This window comes from Pteropus alecto, unplaced genomic scaffold (genome assembly GCF_000325575.1).
Source record: "Pteropus alecto unplaced genomic scaffold, ASM32557v1 scaffold313, whole genome shotgun sequence".
In the NCBI taxonomy this organism is placed as follows: Eukaryota; Metazoa; Chordata; class Mammalia; order Chiroptera; family Pteropodidae; genus Pteropus; species Pteropus alecto.
This window is the reverse complement of record NW_006434832.1, coordinates 1,753,409-1,772,314: the sequence shown is the minus strand read 5'-3', so window position 1 is coordinate 1,772,314 and position 18,906 is coordinate 1,753,409. Positions and strand designations below refer to the sequence as shown.

Sequence of the window (18,906 nt, the reverse complement as noted above, 5' to 3'; positions counted from 1 at the left end):
GCTAGTGGACCCTTTACTTTCTGTTCTCAATGGCTGTTGTCAACGTATGAAATTTTCTCAAAAGGATTGTCATCCATTTTGCATTATGCAATACTTCTCTCTATGAGAGAATCGAAAGTGGACAGGATATCTATTGATACAGTAGATTTAAATGCATTAAGGTAGTTATATATTTGAATCAGAATTAGACCATGTTAGAATAGAGACTTTAGAAATGATCTAACGTATTCCAAATTTACTTAACTTACTTAACAGACATACTTGCATAGAGATACACCTGTTAATATTCCAAAGAACACCAGTTTGAGAAACACTGATCTTATCCATGTCATTCTTCTATTATATAGATGAGGACACTGGGGCCCCAGAAAGGTAAACAACTTACTTAAGCTAAAGTCACAGTAGTGGCTGGAATCCAGGTTGCCTTACTCCCAGCTAGTGCGCTTTAGGCTTTCTTGATTCAGCCACTTAAAGTGATTTGATTTGTTATTGGATTTTTCTAATTCCAGATTTCACAACCTGGATGTGAAGCCATACTTCCTGTTTTCTAAAACGAACTACATTGTTTTCTGCAGTCTGAATCCTTTTATTCACGCATTTAGTGATGATTTTTAGATTACCTTTACTGTGATATATGGCTGTATCTCCAGATGTTTTCACTGTCTCCCATTAGAATTCTTTCTGAAATGAATTCTTGAAATGTTCAAAACTTTGTTACATTTATTAAACATTTTTCCCATCCCACAAATAGTTATTTCTTACCAGTTACCTTTATTTTCTAGTTCCTTAAAGTTATGTATTCTTCCCTTTTTTCTCTGCATGCATTTTTTTATTAAGACTTTTTTTTTAGGAACAGCTTTCGCCTCACAGCAAAATTTAGGGGAAGATACAGAGATTTTCCATATACCCCCTGCCCCACACATGCATAGCCTCCCCCATTGTCAGTGTCCCCTACAATTGATGAATCTACGATGACACATCATAATCACTCAAGGTCCATGATTTACCTTCTAGTTAACCTTACGGTTTACTCTTGGTGTACGTTCTGTGGGTTCGGACAAATGTGTAATGACATCTATTCATCATTATGGTATCATACAGCATATTTTCACTGCCCTAAAAATTCTCTGTGCCCCTGCCCCCATCCCTGGCAACCACTAATCTTTTTACTTTCTCAATAATTTTGCCTTTTCCAGAATGTCATATAGCTGGAATCATACAGATGGGCTTCTTTCACTTAATAGTATGCATTTAAGGTTCCACATGTCTTTTCATGGCTTGGCAGCTCATTTTTTTTAGTACTGAATGATGTTCCATTGTCTGGATGGACCACAGTTATTCATTCACCTACCAAAGGACATCTTGATTGCTTCCAAGTTTCAGCAGTTCTGAATAATTATTAATAAAACTCCCATAAACACTCATGTGCAGGTTTTAGTGTGGACATAGTTTGCAACTCCTTTGGGTAAATACCAAGGAGTTCAGTTGCTGGGTCATATAGAAGGAGTATGTTTAGTTTTGTAAGAAGCTGCCAAACTGTCTTCCAAAGTGGCTGCACCATTTTGATCCCTACCAGCAATCAGTGAGAGTTCTTGTGCTCTATATTCTCACCGGCATTTGGTGATGTCAGTCTTCTGCATTTTGGCCATTCTAATAGGTGTGCAGTAGTATTTCATCTTTGTTTTAATTTGCATTTCCCTAAGGAAAGAAGAAGTAGAGCATCTTTTCATATGCTTATTTGCCATCTGTATATCTTATTTGGTTAAGTGTTAAGTTCTTTGGCCCACTTTTTAATTGGATGGTTTGTTTCTTATTGTTGAGTTTTAAGAGTTCTTCTTATATTTTTGATAACAGTGCTTTATCAGATGTGAATTTCATAAATAAATTTTCTCCCAGTCTGGCTTATCTTCTCATTCTCTTGATATTTTCTTTCACAGAGCAGAAGCTTTTAATTTTAATGAAGTCCAGCTTATGAATGATTTCTTTCATGAATCACGCCTTTGGTGTTGTATCTAAAAAGCCATCCCCAAACTCAAGGTCATCTAGGTTTTTTTCCTCTGTTGTCTTCTAGGAGTTTTATAGTTTTGCATTTTGTACTTAGGTCTGTGATCTATTTTGCATTAGTTTTTGTGAAGGGTTGTGATACTGTGATTTATAAGTAATATATACTTCGTCATTCAGATCACTAAAATATATTTCATCTACAGTTCTTGGTTCAAAGCTCCCAAAACACATGGACTTTCTTAAGTATTGAGAGTGATAAAGTGTCTTTTGTTATGTTAATAATATGACTACTGGAGAGCACCTAAGGATGGGGCTGGTTGCCAGTGGAGCCAGCCTTCTGGTTAGAGAGTTGGAACCACCCCCTGACCTCTGGGGAAAGGAGCTGGGCTGGGAGTGGGTTAAGTCACCAATGGCCAGCGATTTAAGCAGTCATTCCTGTATAACGAAGCCTTTATAACACCCCAGGATGGGTTCGGAGAGCTCCCCCCACTGAGAGACAAGTGAGGATGCGGGAGAGCAGTGCTTGGAGGGAGCAGGGTAGCTGTGCACATCTCTTCCATCTGGCTGTGCCTAAGTTACATCCTTTTATAATAAACCAGTGATCTAGTAAGATGATGTTTGTTAAATATTTAGCTTCCTCAACTCCACAGTAGACTTAATGAATGGGAATTTCTAGAAGTGCTGCCTGGAAATCTGCATTTTAACAAGCTCCATTGTTATTGGTGCTCATTAGAGTTTGAAAACTGCCACTGTAAGTATTGAAGAGTGGAACCCAAAGATGTGATCAGAGCTAGATGGTAATAACAGTTGTGATCAGATGTCGGCATTAGGCGGCATTAATAAAGGAGGTGATTTCTGAGGAACAGAAGAACATGAACTGATAGAGAAGTTCCAGGTGCAGGAAAAGAAAGACTAACTTGTCTGCTGGAGAAGATGTTGGTTAGTCTGAAGCAGAGGCCTTATAAGACAGCAAGTGAAATGAGTTTAAACCTAAGGGACGGGAAGGAAGAAGAAAGGAAAAGCTATAAAATTCCGAAACCAGTAAGGATACATCTGCCAGATGACAGCAAGGCAGGACCTGCTGTAGTAGAAGCATGATCTTTGTCATCAAGAATTCACAAAATACCAGGCCACACCCGTTGAGGGAGTGTAAAAGGGTGGGGGTGTCAGCAAAGATTAGTTTGGAGAGCTGCTACACGTACCCCATCTTTAGTTCTAGGCTATCTAATGAGAAGATCTATATTAAATCTCGTTGACTAATTTGGGTATAACCAGTCAGTCAGTTAGTAGACATCTTGCATAGCTGCTTGGTGCTCAGGGCATAGGCTTTTTTCAGTTTATTGTAACGGAACTCAAAGTGCTCTTGGAATTTTAAAGTTGGTGAGGCAACAGCAAGTCTCTACTAGACAAAAATGATACTCGGAGAGTGGATTATCAAAGACCTAACTGCTCAAATGGGGTCAGAAGTTGCATTTTTAGTCTTAAATATTTCCTTTTCTTAAAGATTTGATAAGTGCACAGCTAGGCAAATGTAGATAATAATCTGTTTTATATGATGATTGACAGTCTTTGAAACAAACAAACAAAAGGCCCTTCTATATTACGAGTTGGAAGTTATGCTCCAAGTCCTCATTACATGGCTGGAAAATTCAGAACTGTTTCTTAAATATCATACCATTAAAGTGATAAGTTGAATAGAACTAAGAAAATGCTCATGATTCTAGGAGAAGTTAGAATTATGCAAACTTTAATACAAAAGATCAAATATTAATATTAATTTTTGGTTTTATTTTCTACAAGTGCACGCACTACTTAAAAATAAGCATTCAACTCTGGTTTGCACAACTGCGGAGAGAAGCTTGTAAGACTTGTGAATACGTCCTGACTTGCCACTAGTCTGTTGATAGCCTCGCTCTTTGGCAAACATGATGAATCTGTCTGCATTTGAACTGGAAGCTATTTGGGATTCCCCTTTAAACATCAGTTATTGTTCAAAGCCCACTTCATACTTCTCTCTCTTCATAGATCATATTGCCCAGAAAATGAATTAAACACTCCTTATCCTGATGCTAATTTGACAGAGATCATTTCTGATTTATTATCATTCTATTCATTCTTGTGTAAAATTAGTGTTTGCTATAATTTTTTTCACTTTTGGATACCTAAAAGTTGACTGACAATTTTTTCTCAGTGCAGCTTGCCTTTGATATTATCTCAGGAAAACAAAGAACATTTCACTGCTTTTTAATATAGAAGACCTTAGCAAATACAAACTTGTCACTTTTCAATGTTTGAAAGATGGTAAACAGTAAAGATTACTGTTTATTCATTTTATTACAGAATAAGACTATGTATTTTCATTGAGATATTTTAAGAAAAGAAGTTATAATTAGTATATTAGATAGCATATAAATATTTCCATGTATCATTTTCATCAGAGGGGCTGGATAAGCCTTATTATATTGGATAAGGTCTTATTCTACTCAGGCTTTTAGATCAGAAATCATTTCAAGTTATTTGTAGCATATACCTTAAAGCCTTTTAAAGTCCTCCCCACCAAAATTTGTATGATTATAATCACTGGATATCAACACCTGAGGCTCAAAACAGTATTCCATGTTTTGCATATTGTTGGGAGAATTGCTAATTCAGCTGAGAGTGATAAAGTGTCTTTTATCACTGGAAGTAAGGTGAGAAGGCATATCATACTAATCTATCTCAAACTAATAAGCAAGGGATGGGCCATAATTGAGCATTGCAAATACCCTTTTGGGTGACATACCCAGAAATAGCCCCAGTTCATCCCAGTAGAACCAAGTCATCCCAAGTGAGTGCCAGCAGAGCGTGTACTTCCTAAGAAAGGGGAGTGGCAGCTTTCTAATATCTGGCAGTTAGGGACTATGAGAATGGTTGCAATTGGGAAGATTAGAACTTTGGAAAAGAAACATGTATTGTGATAGAACAGGCAGGGGAGAAAGATTATAGAAGGATGTGTACATATGGAACTGATAATCATGGTAGCTTGGTTTTTGTGAGTTAGCTACATATTAACCCTAAATGAACTTGGAAAGCTTGAGAAATAGGTATGTATTGACTGCCTGCGGCATAAGAGAAGCAAGCAGGATTGACCGATAGTAATGCACCTGGAGGAGAGGCTAAAGCTACGGAGAATGCTGACTTACCGAACACTAGTAAAATCTTTGTGAAAATGATGTTGTCCAACTCATATTTAATACAGAGCTTGAGGTTCATCAGTGGCACTGATGAATATTAATGTGCAATGTTTATACAATAGTATTAGATGAAATTTTAAGGGGCCAGATGGTCACAATAGTCACTCTCAGAAAAAAATTTATAAGCAAAATAGTCATTTATTTTCAAACTTTACAGTCGCTTAATTCTCAGATGTCCTTTGGGAGTCTGGCTCCATTTCATCACTCCTCTACAGCAAGATGACAAAAAATAAGCTAATATTGCTTCATAGCCAATATTTATGAGCTCTTACTAGGAGCCTGGAAGTGTGCTAAGTGCTTTATGTTCATTATACTTGATCCTCGTAATAACCTTCCGAAGTGGTTGCTGTTATTACTTCTAGCTGCTAAGTAGAACCAGAATTTGAATCCAGGCAAGCTGACTCTAGAGCCCCCACTTTTAACAACGTACATAAAACTGAGTTTATTTACTACAAAAGAATGTTCTTTATTCTGAGATTATGTCCATTCTACTTTTTAATATTAAAATATAGTTTATATGAAATGGTGGTGTTAGAAGATGTCAGGTTTATGGTTTGTTTGTTTAAGAAATCTACCTCACTAAGTAACTCAATGACAGCAGCTTCTCCCTAGTTTGTTTTGTTTTATTTTGTTTTGTTTTTTAGTTCTTTTGCTAGTTTGTGATATCTAAGTCTGAGAACCACTCATCAGAATAGTGGAGTTCTTAGTAATTTCTAATGTTTTCTAGAAGTTTTTCACTTGATTTACTTTGTAATCTATTTAATTCAGTCAATTCTCATCTATCTGGCACCTGACCACAAATGCTTTTATCCTTTTGACAGATACCTATTGTGAAACATAATTAAAATGCAGCTTTGTGATTCATATTGTAGGGAATCATTAAAAGTACTTTATGACAAGGAGTCTAGAATGAGATACAAACAAGCCTTATATTAAATTCTCTACAGAATGTAGTCTTATAGCGAGGTTCCAGTGTCTCATTCACTTAGATCCTTAGTAAACAATGGCATTATCATTTACTATGTTTATTTCTTTGGCATTTTTAAAATTATTTGTACCTTTAGGAATAGTTATTATTTAAGGATATATTAATAAACATTAATACTTTTCTTGTCAGTAACATTTGGAGAATAAAATGAGAGAGAACAAGAGTAGCCCTGCTAGACAGTAATGAACAGGGAACCAGAAAAGGCAGCTGTCCGGCTGACTTGCTTTTCCTCACTGTAATCTTCACTGTGTGTTTTGTTTATCTGTATGTTGTTGGTGACCTTAGTATCCTTGTTGGTGATTTGTTCAACAGTCTATCTTTACAGTTCTTTGATTTCCTCACCTCCATTGAACTTTCCTTTACTCTTTCTCACCCACCCACTCTTGGGTCATATCTAAGACTTGGTCGGTACCAATAACCACCACTTCTGGGGTATCGGCGTTAAGTCTCCTGCTCCCTAGCCACCTCCCACTTACTCCTTCCTTACTTCTAGTATCCACCCGCCTCTCCCCCCGGCCAATTCAAACTTCAGCAAGTTGGATCCCATGGGAACCTCCAGCTAACTTACTCTTGTCACTTCCCAGCCTTTTTGTCCTCTCTTCCTCCCTTTACCCAGCTTAGATTACATAGTCATCCCACATTTATCTTCCTTACATACACCCTTAATGACCTTGCTCCTTAACCTTCTATGCGTGTCGGAGCCCCCCAGTGTGTCTCAGCTACCTGCCTGCTCAGTATCGGTACCCAGACTATTAAATATAGCTTATGTTTCCCCAGTCTAGTCAATTTACTCTCCTCCTCTCTGAGATGACTTGTTTTTCTTCTCCATTCTCCTCAAACCTCTGATACCGCCTCTTCTTTTCTTCCATTTTCACCGTAGCTGATAACCTGGAATCTTTATTTCACGGAGAAAATAGAAGCAGTCACTTTCCCACTACCAGATGTAGCATTTGTTGAATGAGTGAGATAATAGGATATCCCAGAACTTCATTTACTCTTATACTCAAATCTAATTAGCAGCTTAAATTCCAAAGCCATATGTATAAATCTGTGGGGCCATTTTGGATTCTGCTTTTCACTACCACCTTCCTCTGTGTTACTATAACCAGGAGTTGTATGTTTGTGCCTCATTCAAATAAAATTAGGTAATTTTATGAAGATTACTAATAAGAACAGTTAGTAAAACAAGCAGTTAAATAATTGAACACAGGAAATTAAAGAAGAAATGCATTGGAACTGTTTGATTATACTATTAGGCCACATAGTTCTTACTTACATAAGTTATAAAGGAAGGAAAAAAGATGCAGATGACTTAGAAATGAGGATTAAAGCCTCAAACTTCGTGGAAAATGGAAGAAAAATGTTCAGAACAACTCATATGACAGTTTTGACCTCAAACTTTGGATGAGAAAATTAGATAATAAAATTGAGATGTAAATATGTTGGTTTCAAATTAAATTAACTTAATAGTTACCTCACGTTGCTAAACTTTAAGATTCAGTTTTGAAAAAAAGAGATGGTTAAAAACAAAAAAGTCAAGATTTGTTGCCAGCTTTGATGAAATTTACGTTTATAGAATAGAGTAAGACTCTACCTAACGCTGTAAGTTGCTTGTATAATTACAACAAAGAGTAGAGTCCCTCAGTGACCTGAATTTTATGTGCTGAGGTTACTTACCTAATGGTATCTGTCTGCTCAGGCACATTTTCCCGCACATTTTCCCAATTCCCCACGTTCTTTGCAAACCTTTACCATGTTTCCCAGTATCATCTTCTCATTCCTCATTTCGTAGTGACCTAAGCCCCTACTTCACACAGTCAGCAGAACCCCACAGGCAGAACCTCAGCTCCCTCCCCTTGTTAGCTAGTCTCAGAGGTTTCCTTGCCCTCTATCTCCCTAAGCCCCTCCTCTGTGTTGCCCCAGTTCCTGAGAGTGCGATCTCTGTCTGTTTCTGCTTATACTACTTGGCGCCTTTCTCAAACCTCGACCTGAAATGACCTGACCCGACCTGTGGCGCTGTGGCCCTGATCAGGGTGAACTTCCTGATTTTTAAATGTAGTATTTTTTTTCCAGGCCTCATCCTCTATCTCTGCAGCATGGTTCCTGTCATCACATTTCTCTGCTTAAAACTCTTGTTTTCGTTTGGTGTCTTAAGTTCTGATGAATATCTCCCATACCCTCCTTTTTTTTTCCGCTACCGTTGCCTCCCACTGTTAACTCTTTCCATTCCTACTCTCTTGTCTGGATTATTTCAGTTGCACATTCAGGAGTTTTAAATTTGGATTCCATGAGTGGAACTGAGAGGATCTAAGAATTTCCTCGAAATCATGTGCAAGTTTTTGTACATGTGCATTTTTCTGGGGAGGTACCTTAGACTATTCCATGGTAAAGAAAACAAAAGAATGAGAGTATATACAGTTTAAACAAGTCACTTTCACTGATTTCTCCTTTCTCTATGCCTGCCCTCTGCATGTAGTTCCCTGACCCAGAGCACTGATCTGTGAGTGGTGAGGGGGCATGTAAGACATAAAGAAAAAGTAACAGTGCTCAGTACAGCTTGGCAGTCGAACAGCCCAGCAGCCAGAGGTCAGAGGCTCCCTTACATCAGAGCTGTGCTTTGCTGTCCTGGAGAAGCTAAGGAGAAACCTGGGGCATCAGTAGGCTGGCGTCCTCCTAAGCCCTCTGGACCCATGTGTTCATGCACTTCCATAGGACTTGGAGAGATATCACAGCTTAACTGGTGAAAATCCAGAGCCAGCCAGTGGGGCAATATCCTCAGAAAAAAGGTCGAGAACATTTATTTCCCCTCGCAGAATTCCACCTTCTGCCTCTTCGTTTGCCAGTCCTTCTTCCACTCCACCACTAGAGTTAGTTTTTAAACACATATCTTACTGTGTGCCTTCTCTGATTAAAAACCTCAGAGTTTTTACGAAACATATTAAAAACTCCTGGGCATGGTGTCAAGGCCTTCCGCAGCTGGGAACCTGTCAGCCTCATGTGCAGGCACTCCCCTCTCCTCACCTCCGAGGCTGAGCCGCAACAGGTTACTACTGGCTGTTCGGAGAGGACAGCGTCTATCTGCGTCCACACCTCTGTGCCTTTGATCATTCCGGTCTCTCTCTTCAGAGTGCCATTTCTTCTCCGTTGCCCAACCAAGAACCTGCTACTGTCCTTCAAGGCTCAGCGTGAATAGTACCTCTTCCCCTACATCCATCCTTAATTTTCTGCCATCACCCTAACAGAATCAGTTTTTTTTGGCTAAGTTCCAAAAACATTTCATACATATCTCTGATAATGTCATATTATATTGTAGATAACCTATTTTTATTTCTGTCTTTCCTATTAAACCAGAATGCCCTGCAGGTAGGGACGCCTTTTTCATGTTTGTATCCCTAACACCTAGTTTCGTGCCTCGTCCAAACAGAGCTTAATACACTTTTGTTGAATGGAATTACTTATGTAGAGTTTTTATGACTCATTTAAAATTAGAGACCAATGCTTATTTAATAAGTCGGAATCGGCTATAATAATAATAGTTATAACAAAGTCCCATTTCCACTGCTTATTCAAGTAACTGCTTCCTTTGTGGAAGTGGATTTTGAAAATTTCCACGTGTCAGTGTATATTTTTGATGTGCTTTCTTGGGATCCTAAAGGAATTATAGTTCTAATGTAGACTAGAGCTTCTGTGACATTTCTGTTGACGTTATATTGAATAGATTCTGTCATTTTAGAGATCTATATTATATATAAGTTCCAAGGATATTCGTTTTATTTCTTTCTCTCAAACGTCACGGTAATATTTTACGAATTTTTTATTTTATATGCTTTGAGTTGATTTAATTCAAAACACATTAAACTGAACATTTTCCACATGTAAAGACAGAGTTTGTATATTGTGTAGCTTGTTTTGAGAAATTTGCGAAGACCCAGTCATTGCAAATGTGTTTTTTCGGTATTTAAATTGGTTCAGCTGTGAAAAAACACTGTTCCATAAATTAAGAGCTTTAAATAAAATTTTAAAAATGATCTTATCTCCCTCATTTATTTTTTAGTTTTTTTAGGAAAGGAATCTACAATTTACTTATTCAGCCAGTGACTGAGTACATATTATGTGCTAGGCATTATACTACGTATTTGCAACTCAAAATTGTTGAGAACGGTGCCCTTGAATAGTTCACAGTCTAATGGAAGAAAAAGTATATCCCTAAACAATTGTAATTTAAACCTTGGAGTAGAGGAAGGAAACTCTTCCTCTGAGAACCAATGTCGAGGTTGAGAATGGTTGTGTCTGCAGATAAATTATGTAGATACAGAGTCTAGGAGCTGAAGGGAATCCATACCTGATAGTCTTTAAAAATATGCAGAGTAGTAATCTAGGTCATCTTTAAGAATTAATGGCATTAGGTAGCACTTGAGGAAAGAACAGTGAGGATCTGGATAATCACTAAGGGGAATGGGAGATGAACTAACAAAAACAAGTAAAGGGTGGCATGCAGTATTGAGGAAGCAGTGAGAGTAGAACTGAAATTGGATAGCACGAAATTGGGAGGATATCAGCACAGTGGTGTAATTTTCTCTGGCTATGCATTGTATAGGTACAATAAAGCCAAATCGTGTTCAGGGCTTGTGGGATGGGTACACCAAAAGTATAAGAGGGTCAATGAATTGAGAGCCCTTGAAAGAAAGTATGGCTTCATATGGAAGGAAGTGTGATTAGGAGGAGGTTTATAAACTTGGAGAAAGTTAAGAAACTGGTAATGAAGATAAGGTCTGGTACTCTACAAATATGCAGCAAATCTTGATTTTCTTCTTTCTGGCTCTCTTTTCCTTGTACCTGTTTCATGACCACCATCATCTGCCTCTGCAGGTGGTTCATATATGTGAATAGTTTCAAATCATAATGGTAGCTGTTGGCTTGGAGGGGAAGATTAATTAGGAGGCAGGTTCCAAAGTCCTCATCAGATGTGTCCCAGTGATTTAGATGCCAGCAGTGCTTGGTGGTATTAACCTCTAGGAGAAGCTCAAGGCTTTTCCCTTTATCTCCCTAGCCCTCATGCTTGAAGGCCAAAGACATTTTATCAGTTCGTGGTTCATAAGACAGGAATTTACTCTGCCATGAGAAGGGTTAAGACTCTAAGCCTTCAAGGGTTTCTCCTAAGTTCCCCTTGTCTCTGCAAGCCTTACCATAAGCACACAGATCTCATTGCTTTCAGGGACTTAAAAAGGAGTCTTTTTTTTTTTTTTTTTTTTTTTTTAAAAGAAAAAAACAAATTTTTTTTTTTTTTTTTATATAACGATAGAAGCAATGACCATACTAGCAACCGAAAGGGCCTTTCTCTTCAGCATCTAAAATTTCTAGTAGAGTTAGTTGAACCTTTAGTTTCTTTTATGTGAGTTATTAAATATATTGTCATATTTTTTAAGATATAATTTTTAAGACTTTCATTCCAAATTAGGACAAACTATTTTCCATGAAAACACATGATTTATATTCCATTTCCAGAAATTTTCTTTTTCACCTATAGTTTTGAGTAGAACACTGAAACCTAATAATTCATTATTGCAGAGTGCCTTTTTGGTGTAGGATAAAGAAAAAACTCATTAAAGAGTCATGCATCTTAATTGTGAAACTACTAGAAAGGTGAGAATTCCTAGAGTGAGTAAACAGAAACCATAGGTCATCTTAATTTTAAAAAATGGAGTAAATGCTCATGTAGAGTTGACTAAAGAAATCCTTGGGAGTCTAGGTCATTAGTCTTGCTATTTTGCTATTGTTAATGATACCTTTAAGGCATATCGCGATGCTGATCTAGGAAAGAATTGAAAACTATGCTTCTGAAACTTCATCTGGTGGTTTCTGGGAAAGCATGTGCCTCACTTGCACTATTCACATGAAGTAGGACATTCAACTTTACCCATAAAGCCTGTAATATTCATCTGGACTGTATGGATTGCTCTATACCATCCAACTCAGACATGTTTGCCCTTTCTTCAAGTGCTTGTATTAACAGGTAGACCTGCAATAGAGGTTTCATAGCCTACTGTATCATAATAGATTTGTGTTGGGTTAAATTTACAAAAAAACTGCTCTTTTTTTCCCTCTGACTTTAAAGAATGATAACAAATAAGTAATAGTTCCTAATTAGGTATTAGTTCAAAGAGACATTTTCAGAGTTAAAAGTATTTATTCTAAATGATAGTTCAAACATACTTTTCCAAAGACCTTTATTTGACAGCTTTCCCCCTCAGATATTGGTACTAGTGTAGGAATTGTTTCTGGATTTTCTATTTTAAAAGAGCTTCAGTCGTTCATTCTTGTTCTGTTCATTGCACCTGGATATTATATATGTTAATGGCATCACTATTTTCATAACATGCATATGAAGAAGAAGGAAGAAAGAAGAGAGAAAACTTTACTTGTCATACTCGAATTGTAGTTAGTTGATGTAAGACTGTTTTATTTTCCTTTTTAGGTTGCAAACACGTTAAAGGCATCCTGTTATATGGGCCCCCAGGTTGTGGTAAGACTCTCTTGGCTCGACAGATTGGCAAAATGTTGAATGCAAGAGAGCCCAAAGTGGTCAATGGGCCGGAAATCCTTAACAAATATGTGGGAGAATCAGAAGCTAACATCCGTAAACTCTTTGCTGATGCTGAAGAGGAGCAAAGGAGGGTAATGTTAATATAATTTAGTAAAAGTTTATGATGAATGAAACCCAGAGTTATGGTGGAAAACTTGTTACTATGAGCTATATTTTGAAAAATGTGCAGGTAAAATTTATTTAGTACCAAGTTATGTCATTGAACCAAAGATTATCGGGATTTATATGATGTGAGCAGATGTCATTACCTGTGTGTTCATGATACCAAGATAGATGATTGTATAAGCCAAAGGTTTTACAAAAACATCATGAATATATTTTCAGGTGAAACTTTTCTTCCACATCACTTCCAGAGACTTGAACTCATCCTTTGGCAAAGGAGGAAATTAAATCCATAAAGAGACTTGTAGAATTAAGAATATGTAAAGTCCATGTGTAGAAAGCTAGTGGACTTACCACTGAGTCAGCTCAGTTGTAGGGTAACAGGTATGAGTTGTTAGGTCTCAAAGGCAATCTTGATTTAGGTCTTAGAAAAAAATAAAATTAATTAAAAATCAAACTAGAGTTTACTAATAGCGATGGTTAATTACATGTATCACTTTGACTCAGGGTGCTGACATTTGGTTAACCGTTATTCTGGGTGTGTTAGGATATTTCTGGATGAGATTACCATTTGAATCAGTAGACTAAGTAAAGTATTTGCCCTTCCTTATGGGGATTGGCTCCATCCAATCAGTTGAAAGCCTGAATAGAACAGAAAGATCTGCAGATCTTGGAACTTGTCAGCCCCCATAACTGTGTTAGCCAATTCCTGATAATTAATCTCTTTATAGATAGCTAGATAGAGAAATAGAGTTCTAGATAAAGATCTCAATCTAGATATATATTTTTTCAGGTAGCTAATATTCTATATTAGTCCATCTATATCAGTATATCTATATATTTTCAGGTGACCAATAGGATGGATCTATAGATATCTATAGATCCAATAGGTTCTGTGTCACTGGAAAAGCTGGACTAATACACTAATATTAACATATTTGTTTCACTGACAGAAAGTTTAAAAATAATGCCATGGCATTTCTGTTTCTGGCAATACAGTAGAGTAGGCAACCTGAAAACCGTCCTTCTACAAATGCCTAAATCTGCTGGGTAAATATAACTAAAACTTTCTTAAATGCATAATTGAGTTCTCAGAGGAAAAAAAGGAAATCTTTAGAAATAAGAAAATTCTAAAAATTAGAATGGTAAAGATATGAGTTGCAGCTTTTGGTTTTGGTAATGTATGAGTTTGGGTTTTAGCACCCACTGGGGGCAGAAAACGAGTCTTTGAACCCACTTAAGGTGTGGACTATTAACTGGAACCTTCAAAGGGTTGTGGCCTCTCTGAAACAAACAGACCAGGAAATATCTGCCAAAGAAATAACAAAAACATTTATCTGTCTGAGCTGAGGAATCTCCCATGGCAATTCTAAACCATGGATCCTTGACTCACGGTTAGGATTAAAACACACACACATATACACATTCACACACACCCATCTATCTATGGTCTGGGGGACCCAAGCTGAGAAAATAATTTAGAAATGAATCCTGGGCTAATGATATCATAGGGTTTTTAGGTATAAGCAAGCCTTAAAGGATGTTTCAACAACCCAGACCACAAGAAATTCTCATAGGGGAAGCTAAAATAGATACAATAATTGGAAAATGTCATCATCAGAATTTAAAGCTCAGCAACCAGGTTAAACATAAGCCAGTAGTTTCAGCTGATGATACAAGTGATAAACAGAGGAATAGATCTAAAGAAATCACCCAGAATGTAGCACAGAGATATAGAGAGATGGAAAATATAAAAGAGAAATTGAGATAACAGTGTTAAAGTGAGAAGTCCAAATAGAAAGAATAGTGTAGAAGCAATATTAAAAGATAGAATGGCTGGGAATTTTCTAAAATTGATAAAACACAAATACTCAGATTCATGTAGCACCATGAGCTCAAATAGGATAATAAAAATTTATCTCTAGACCTATTGCAGTGAAACTGGAGAATGCCAAAGAAAAAGAGAAACATCTTAATATCAACAAAAAAATGATGATGACATACAAAGGGAGATTCATTATGTTGACAGCAATCTTTTCAATGACAGCAAGAGAGACCAGAAAACAGTGGGATAATATATTCACATAGCTAAGTGAAAATAACTGTCAACTTAAAATTTTATACCCGGTTTAGTTCTCTTTCAGGAATAAATAGGTGAGATAAAGATATTTTTTCAAGCAAAGGCTAATAGAATTAACTAGTCACTGCAGCTTGCTGGAAGAATATGAAGCAGAATAATTTTTTTTTTTTTTGCTTGAAGGCATAAAAGAACATACAAGATCTAGGGGGAAAATGGGAGCCTAGGACAAAAGGTCCTGGTATATGGTGGACCAGAAAAAAAGGTCACTGTTTCTCTAGAGATATTAGCCATTGGTGGAGTGTGCTGCTTAACAGCTGTTGAGCCCAGATTAGAGGCTCTGGCTCACAGAGAGGGAACAACTGATGTACATGCCTCATTTTGAATTGAGACCCTGAAGAGGTATAGTATAGGAGCAAAGGTTAACTAGAAGTGGACATGCTCTCAAAGAGGCTGTAGATCAGCTTTGAATCATGTCATTCTCTAAAATTTGATCAAGGGTTCCTAAATCACTAGTGCCCCCAGGCATCTGGCAGAATCCTTCCTGGAGGAAGGTAATATCATGCAAGGTCACAAATTATTTCTGTAGTTTGCAAATGCAATGTCTGGCTTATAATCAAAAGCAATCAGATACACAAAGACAAAAAATATGAAGAAGGAAAAACAAAAGATGGTAGAAATTGGGCCTCTGGATATTGGAATTCTCAGATATAGACTTTTAAAATAACTTATCACATTCAAAGAGAAACAAGATTGAGAGTTTTAGCAGAGCACTTGAAACTAAAAAAATGTCAAATGGAAATTCTGAGAATGAGAAAATCAGTAACTGAAATTAACTCAAGTAGATAGGATTAAAGAGCAGATTAGACACATCTGAAGAGATTGTTAGTGAACTGAAAGATGTTAGACAAAAAATAACCAGAGACAGAGGATGAAAAGAATGAAGAAAGATAGAACATATCATAAGAATGTCTTTAAAATTCCAGAAAGTCAGGAGAAAGAGGATGGGGCAAAAGCAGTATTTGAAGAGAAAATGGTTTAGAACTTTCTAAAACTGATAAAGAATATCAGTCCATAGATTCCAGAAGTGATATGAACCTCAAGCAAGAGAAATACTAAAGAAATTTTCAGCTATAGATAATCATTGTTAAATTGCTGGAAACAACAACAACAAAAAAAAAAACAGAGAAAAATCTTAAAAGCAGCTTGTGAATAAAGAAAGATTACCTTCAAATAAGCAACAATTAGTTGGCATCTATCTTCTCAACAGAAATGATGGAAACTAGAAATCAGTCGAATTCCATTTTTAAAGAGCTGAAAGAGAATAAACTATTTTATATCTAATAAATGGATAAATTGTCATGTAAATATACAGTGAAGTACTACATAGTAATAAAAATAAAGACTATGACTATACGCAGTTGTGAATCTCACGAATAAATATTGAGCGAAAGAAACCAGACAAAGAATACTTACTGGATGATTTTATTTGTGTAAAGTCAAAGTATAGTGTTTACCGATGCATGCTTAGGTAGTAAAACTATAAAGGAAAGTGAGAAATAATTACCATAAAAATCAGATAATGTCTGCCTATGGTGAATTGTAGGGGAGGGCTGTTTCTCATATGGTTATGTGGATGTTCATTTTGTGACAATTTGTGGGGCATACATTTATATTTTATGACCTTTCCTTCTATGTGTGCCATACTTCACAAAAAAGATTTAAAAGAAGTAAATTTAAGAAGAATTTACTATATAAAACAACAATAATAATGATCAATAAGGTGTTTTTTAAGGATAGAACTAAAATGGAATAAGACATATGAGAAGTGGAATAAACTCATGTAAGATCCTTGTATTATTTGAGAAGATAGTTATATTAACTAACATAAAACTTTAGGTTAATTGTGTATATGAAAATAGTGTATAACCCTCATTCTTTTCCAAAGCATGAGGAGAAGCTGGGGAAGGAATAAAAAAAAACTTAGATACTTTAGCAGGCAAGAAAAAGACCAAAAAAAAAAGTGAAGATATTGAAAATGTTACTTAAAATTTTTTTTTCACTTATAACAGCAGTCAGAATGATAAGATACCTTGGATTAAATCTAATAGGAAAATTAAAAGAGAAAATTATAAACATTGTTGAAAGACTTTTTTCAAGAGCTAATAAGTAGTAAGATAGAACATGTTCACATGTGGGAATAAACAACCTGGCAGAATTTACAAATACTAATGACACCAACAGTTTGTGAGACAGTGGAGAAACAGGGCCTCATATACATGACTAGTCATAGTATAAATTAGAAAAAACAAGCAGGTAATATTTTGCAGATTAATTTGACAACACTTTACAAAAAGGAAGATGCACAAATCCCATGACACATGAGTTCTACTTTAAGACAGCTACCCGAGAGAAACACTCGAATTTGTGTACAAAATGACATGTACCAGGATGTTGATTGCTGAGCTATTTGTAATGGGGAAAAAAATAGAAACCTCTTGATTCTTCCTCAATAGGAAATGGAATATCATATAAATATTAAAATGAATAATGGATTGATATGAAGAACACTCAAACATGACATCTAATTTTTTTTAATCTAGTAAGCTTTACTAAATCTAATTTACCCTGTCATTTCCTACTTTTTCTTATTTTTGTAGGTGGTAAGAATAAATTTTAAACGTTGTCTTTATAACAGATAATACTTTTAATGCAAGTCTGCTTGTGAGATGCTTAATTGTTTCAATTTTACACAAGGGGATTTTCTCCCCTGCTTCCTTACATCCCATTAAGTTCTTGTTCATGTTCAGGCCACAGGCCACGCCAGCCACATTGGTCCTAGCAGGCACAGATCCTGGTGGATGATGCAAGTCCAGTAACTGTTCTCAAATCTTCACACAGTCACAGAACCAATTCAGTTTTACGGTTCATCCCCAGTACTAAAATATTTTCTACTTCAAATACCCTTTAACACTCAGTCTACCAAGAAAAATGGTCATCACCATTTACTATCTGGGTTGAAAGAACTTTTTAAAATTTACTTTAAAGTTATTTTACAGTCTACGGCTATGCCAACCTGAACACACCCAATCTCGTCTGATGTTGGAAGCTAAGCAGGGTCAGGCCTGGTTAGTACTTGGATGGGAGACCACCTAGGAATACCAGGTGCTGTAGGCTTTAAAAAAAGATAAAAATAAATAAAGTTATTTGACAAGTAATTTGCAAACATGATTAAAGAGAAATGCTAGACTATTAAATTATTTAACAAGAGCTTAAATATATAGCAAGCCAATTTTTTATTCTGTATTTTCCTGGTTTTGAAGACGTTTATATACCTAGAATGGATAAGAGCCTCTGCATGTAACTAACTCTTCATCAGTTGTCCTGCATGAACTTGTGTGAACTGGTTTTAAATTTCAAATACATCTCTAATAGATTCTATCTTATTACTTGTGGTTCTTACACTTGCATCATCAAGACAATATTTGAAGAATTTTAAAAAATATCTGGCTCATAATTTTGTTGAAGACAAGATCAGATGCTCCACAATTGCAAAACATTTATGTTTTTAGATTTGTATACAATTTTTAGAATGATCAATTCAGTTTTTGATGTCTATATCATCTATTTCTTCTGGTCATCTCTCTATAGTACCTGCCTTCAGCATTTGTCTACTTAGAAACAGTATCATGGAAATTTTAGTGCACAAATGATATAAAAGATGAAAGAATGCTGTCATCTGTCCTTTTGGAAAAATGAGACAGCCTAGTGTCTTGTCACAAAATATTGCACAGTGAAGACTTTTTGTTGAATATAAGTGACTGGATAAAAATGCCGTTTTTCCTGGAGCCTCGTGCTCCACAATTCATATAATTGTGAAATATCTTCCTCTATTGAT

At 36.2% G+C, this 18,906-nt stretch overlaps 1 protein-coding gene and 1 pseudogene across 1 annotated transcript in view; both read left to right on the top strand.

The window, feature by feature from the left end:
• Positions 1 to 18,906, top strand: part of NSF (N-ethylmaleimide sensitive factor, vesicle fusing ATPase) — a 103,610-nt gene that overhangs the window by 27,826 nt on the left and 56,878 nt on the right. Inside the window, exon 8 of the mRNA XM_025045614.1 lies at positions 12,701 to 12,900. Within this exon, the coding sequence (XP_024901382.1) occupies positions 12,701 to 12,900 (200 nt within the window). The remainder of the gene's footprint in view (positions 1 to 12,700; positions 12,901 to 18,906) is intronic.
• LOC112478445 lies at positions 18,067 to 18,185 on the top strand (annotated as a pseudogene).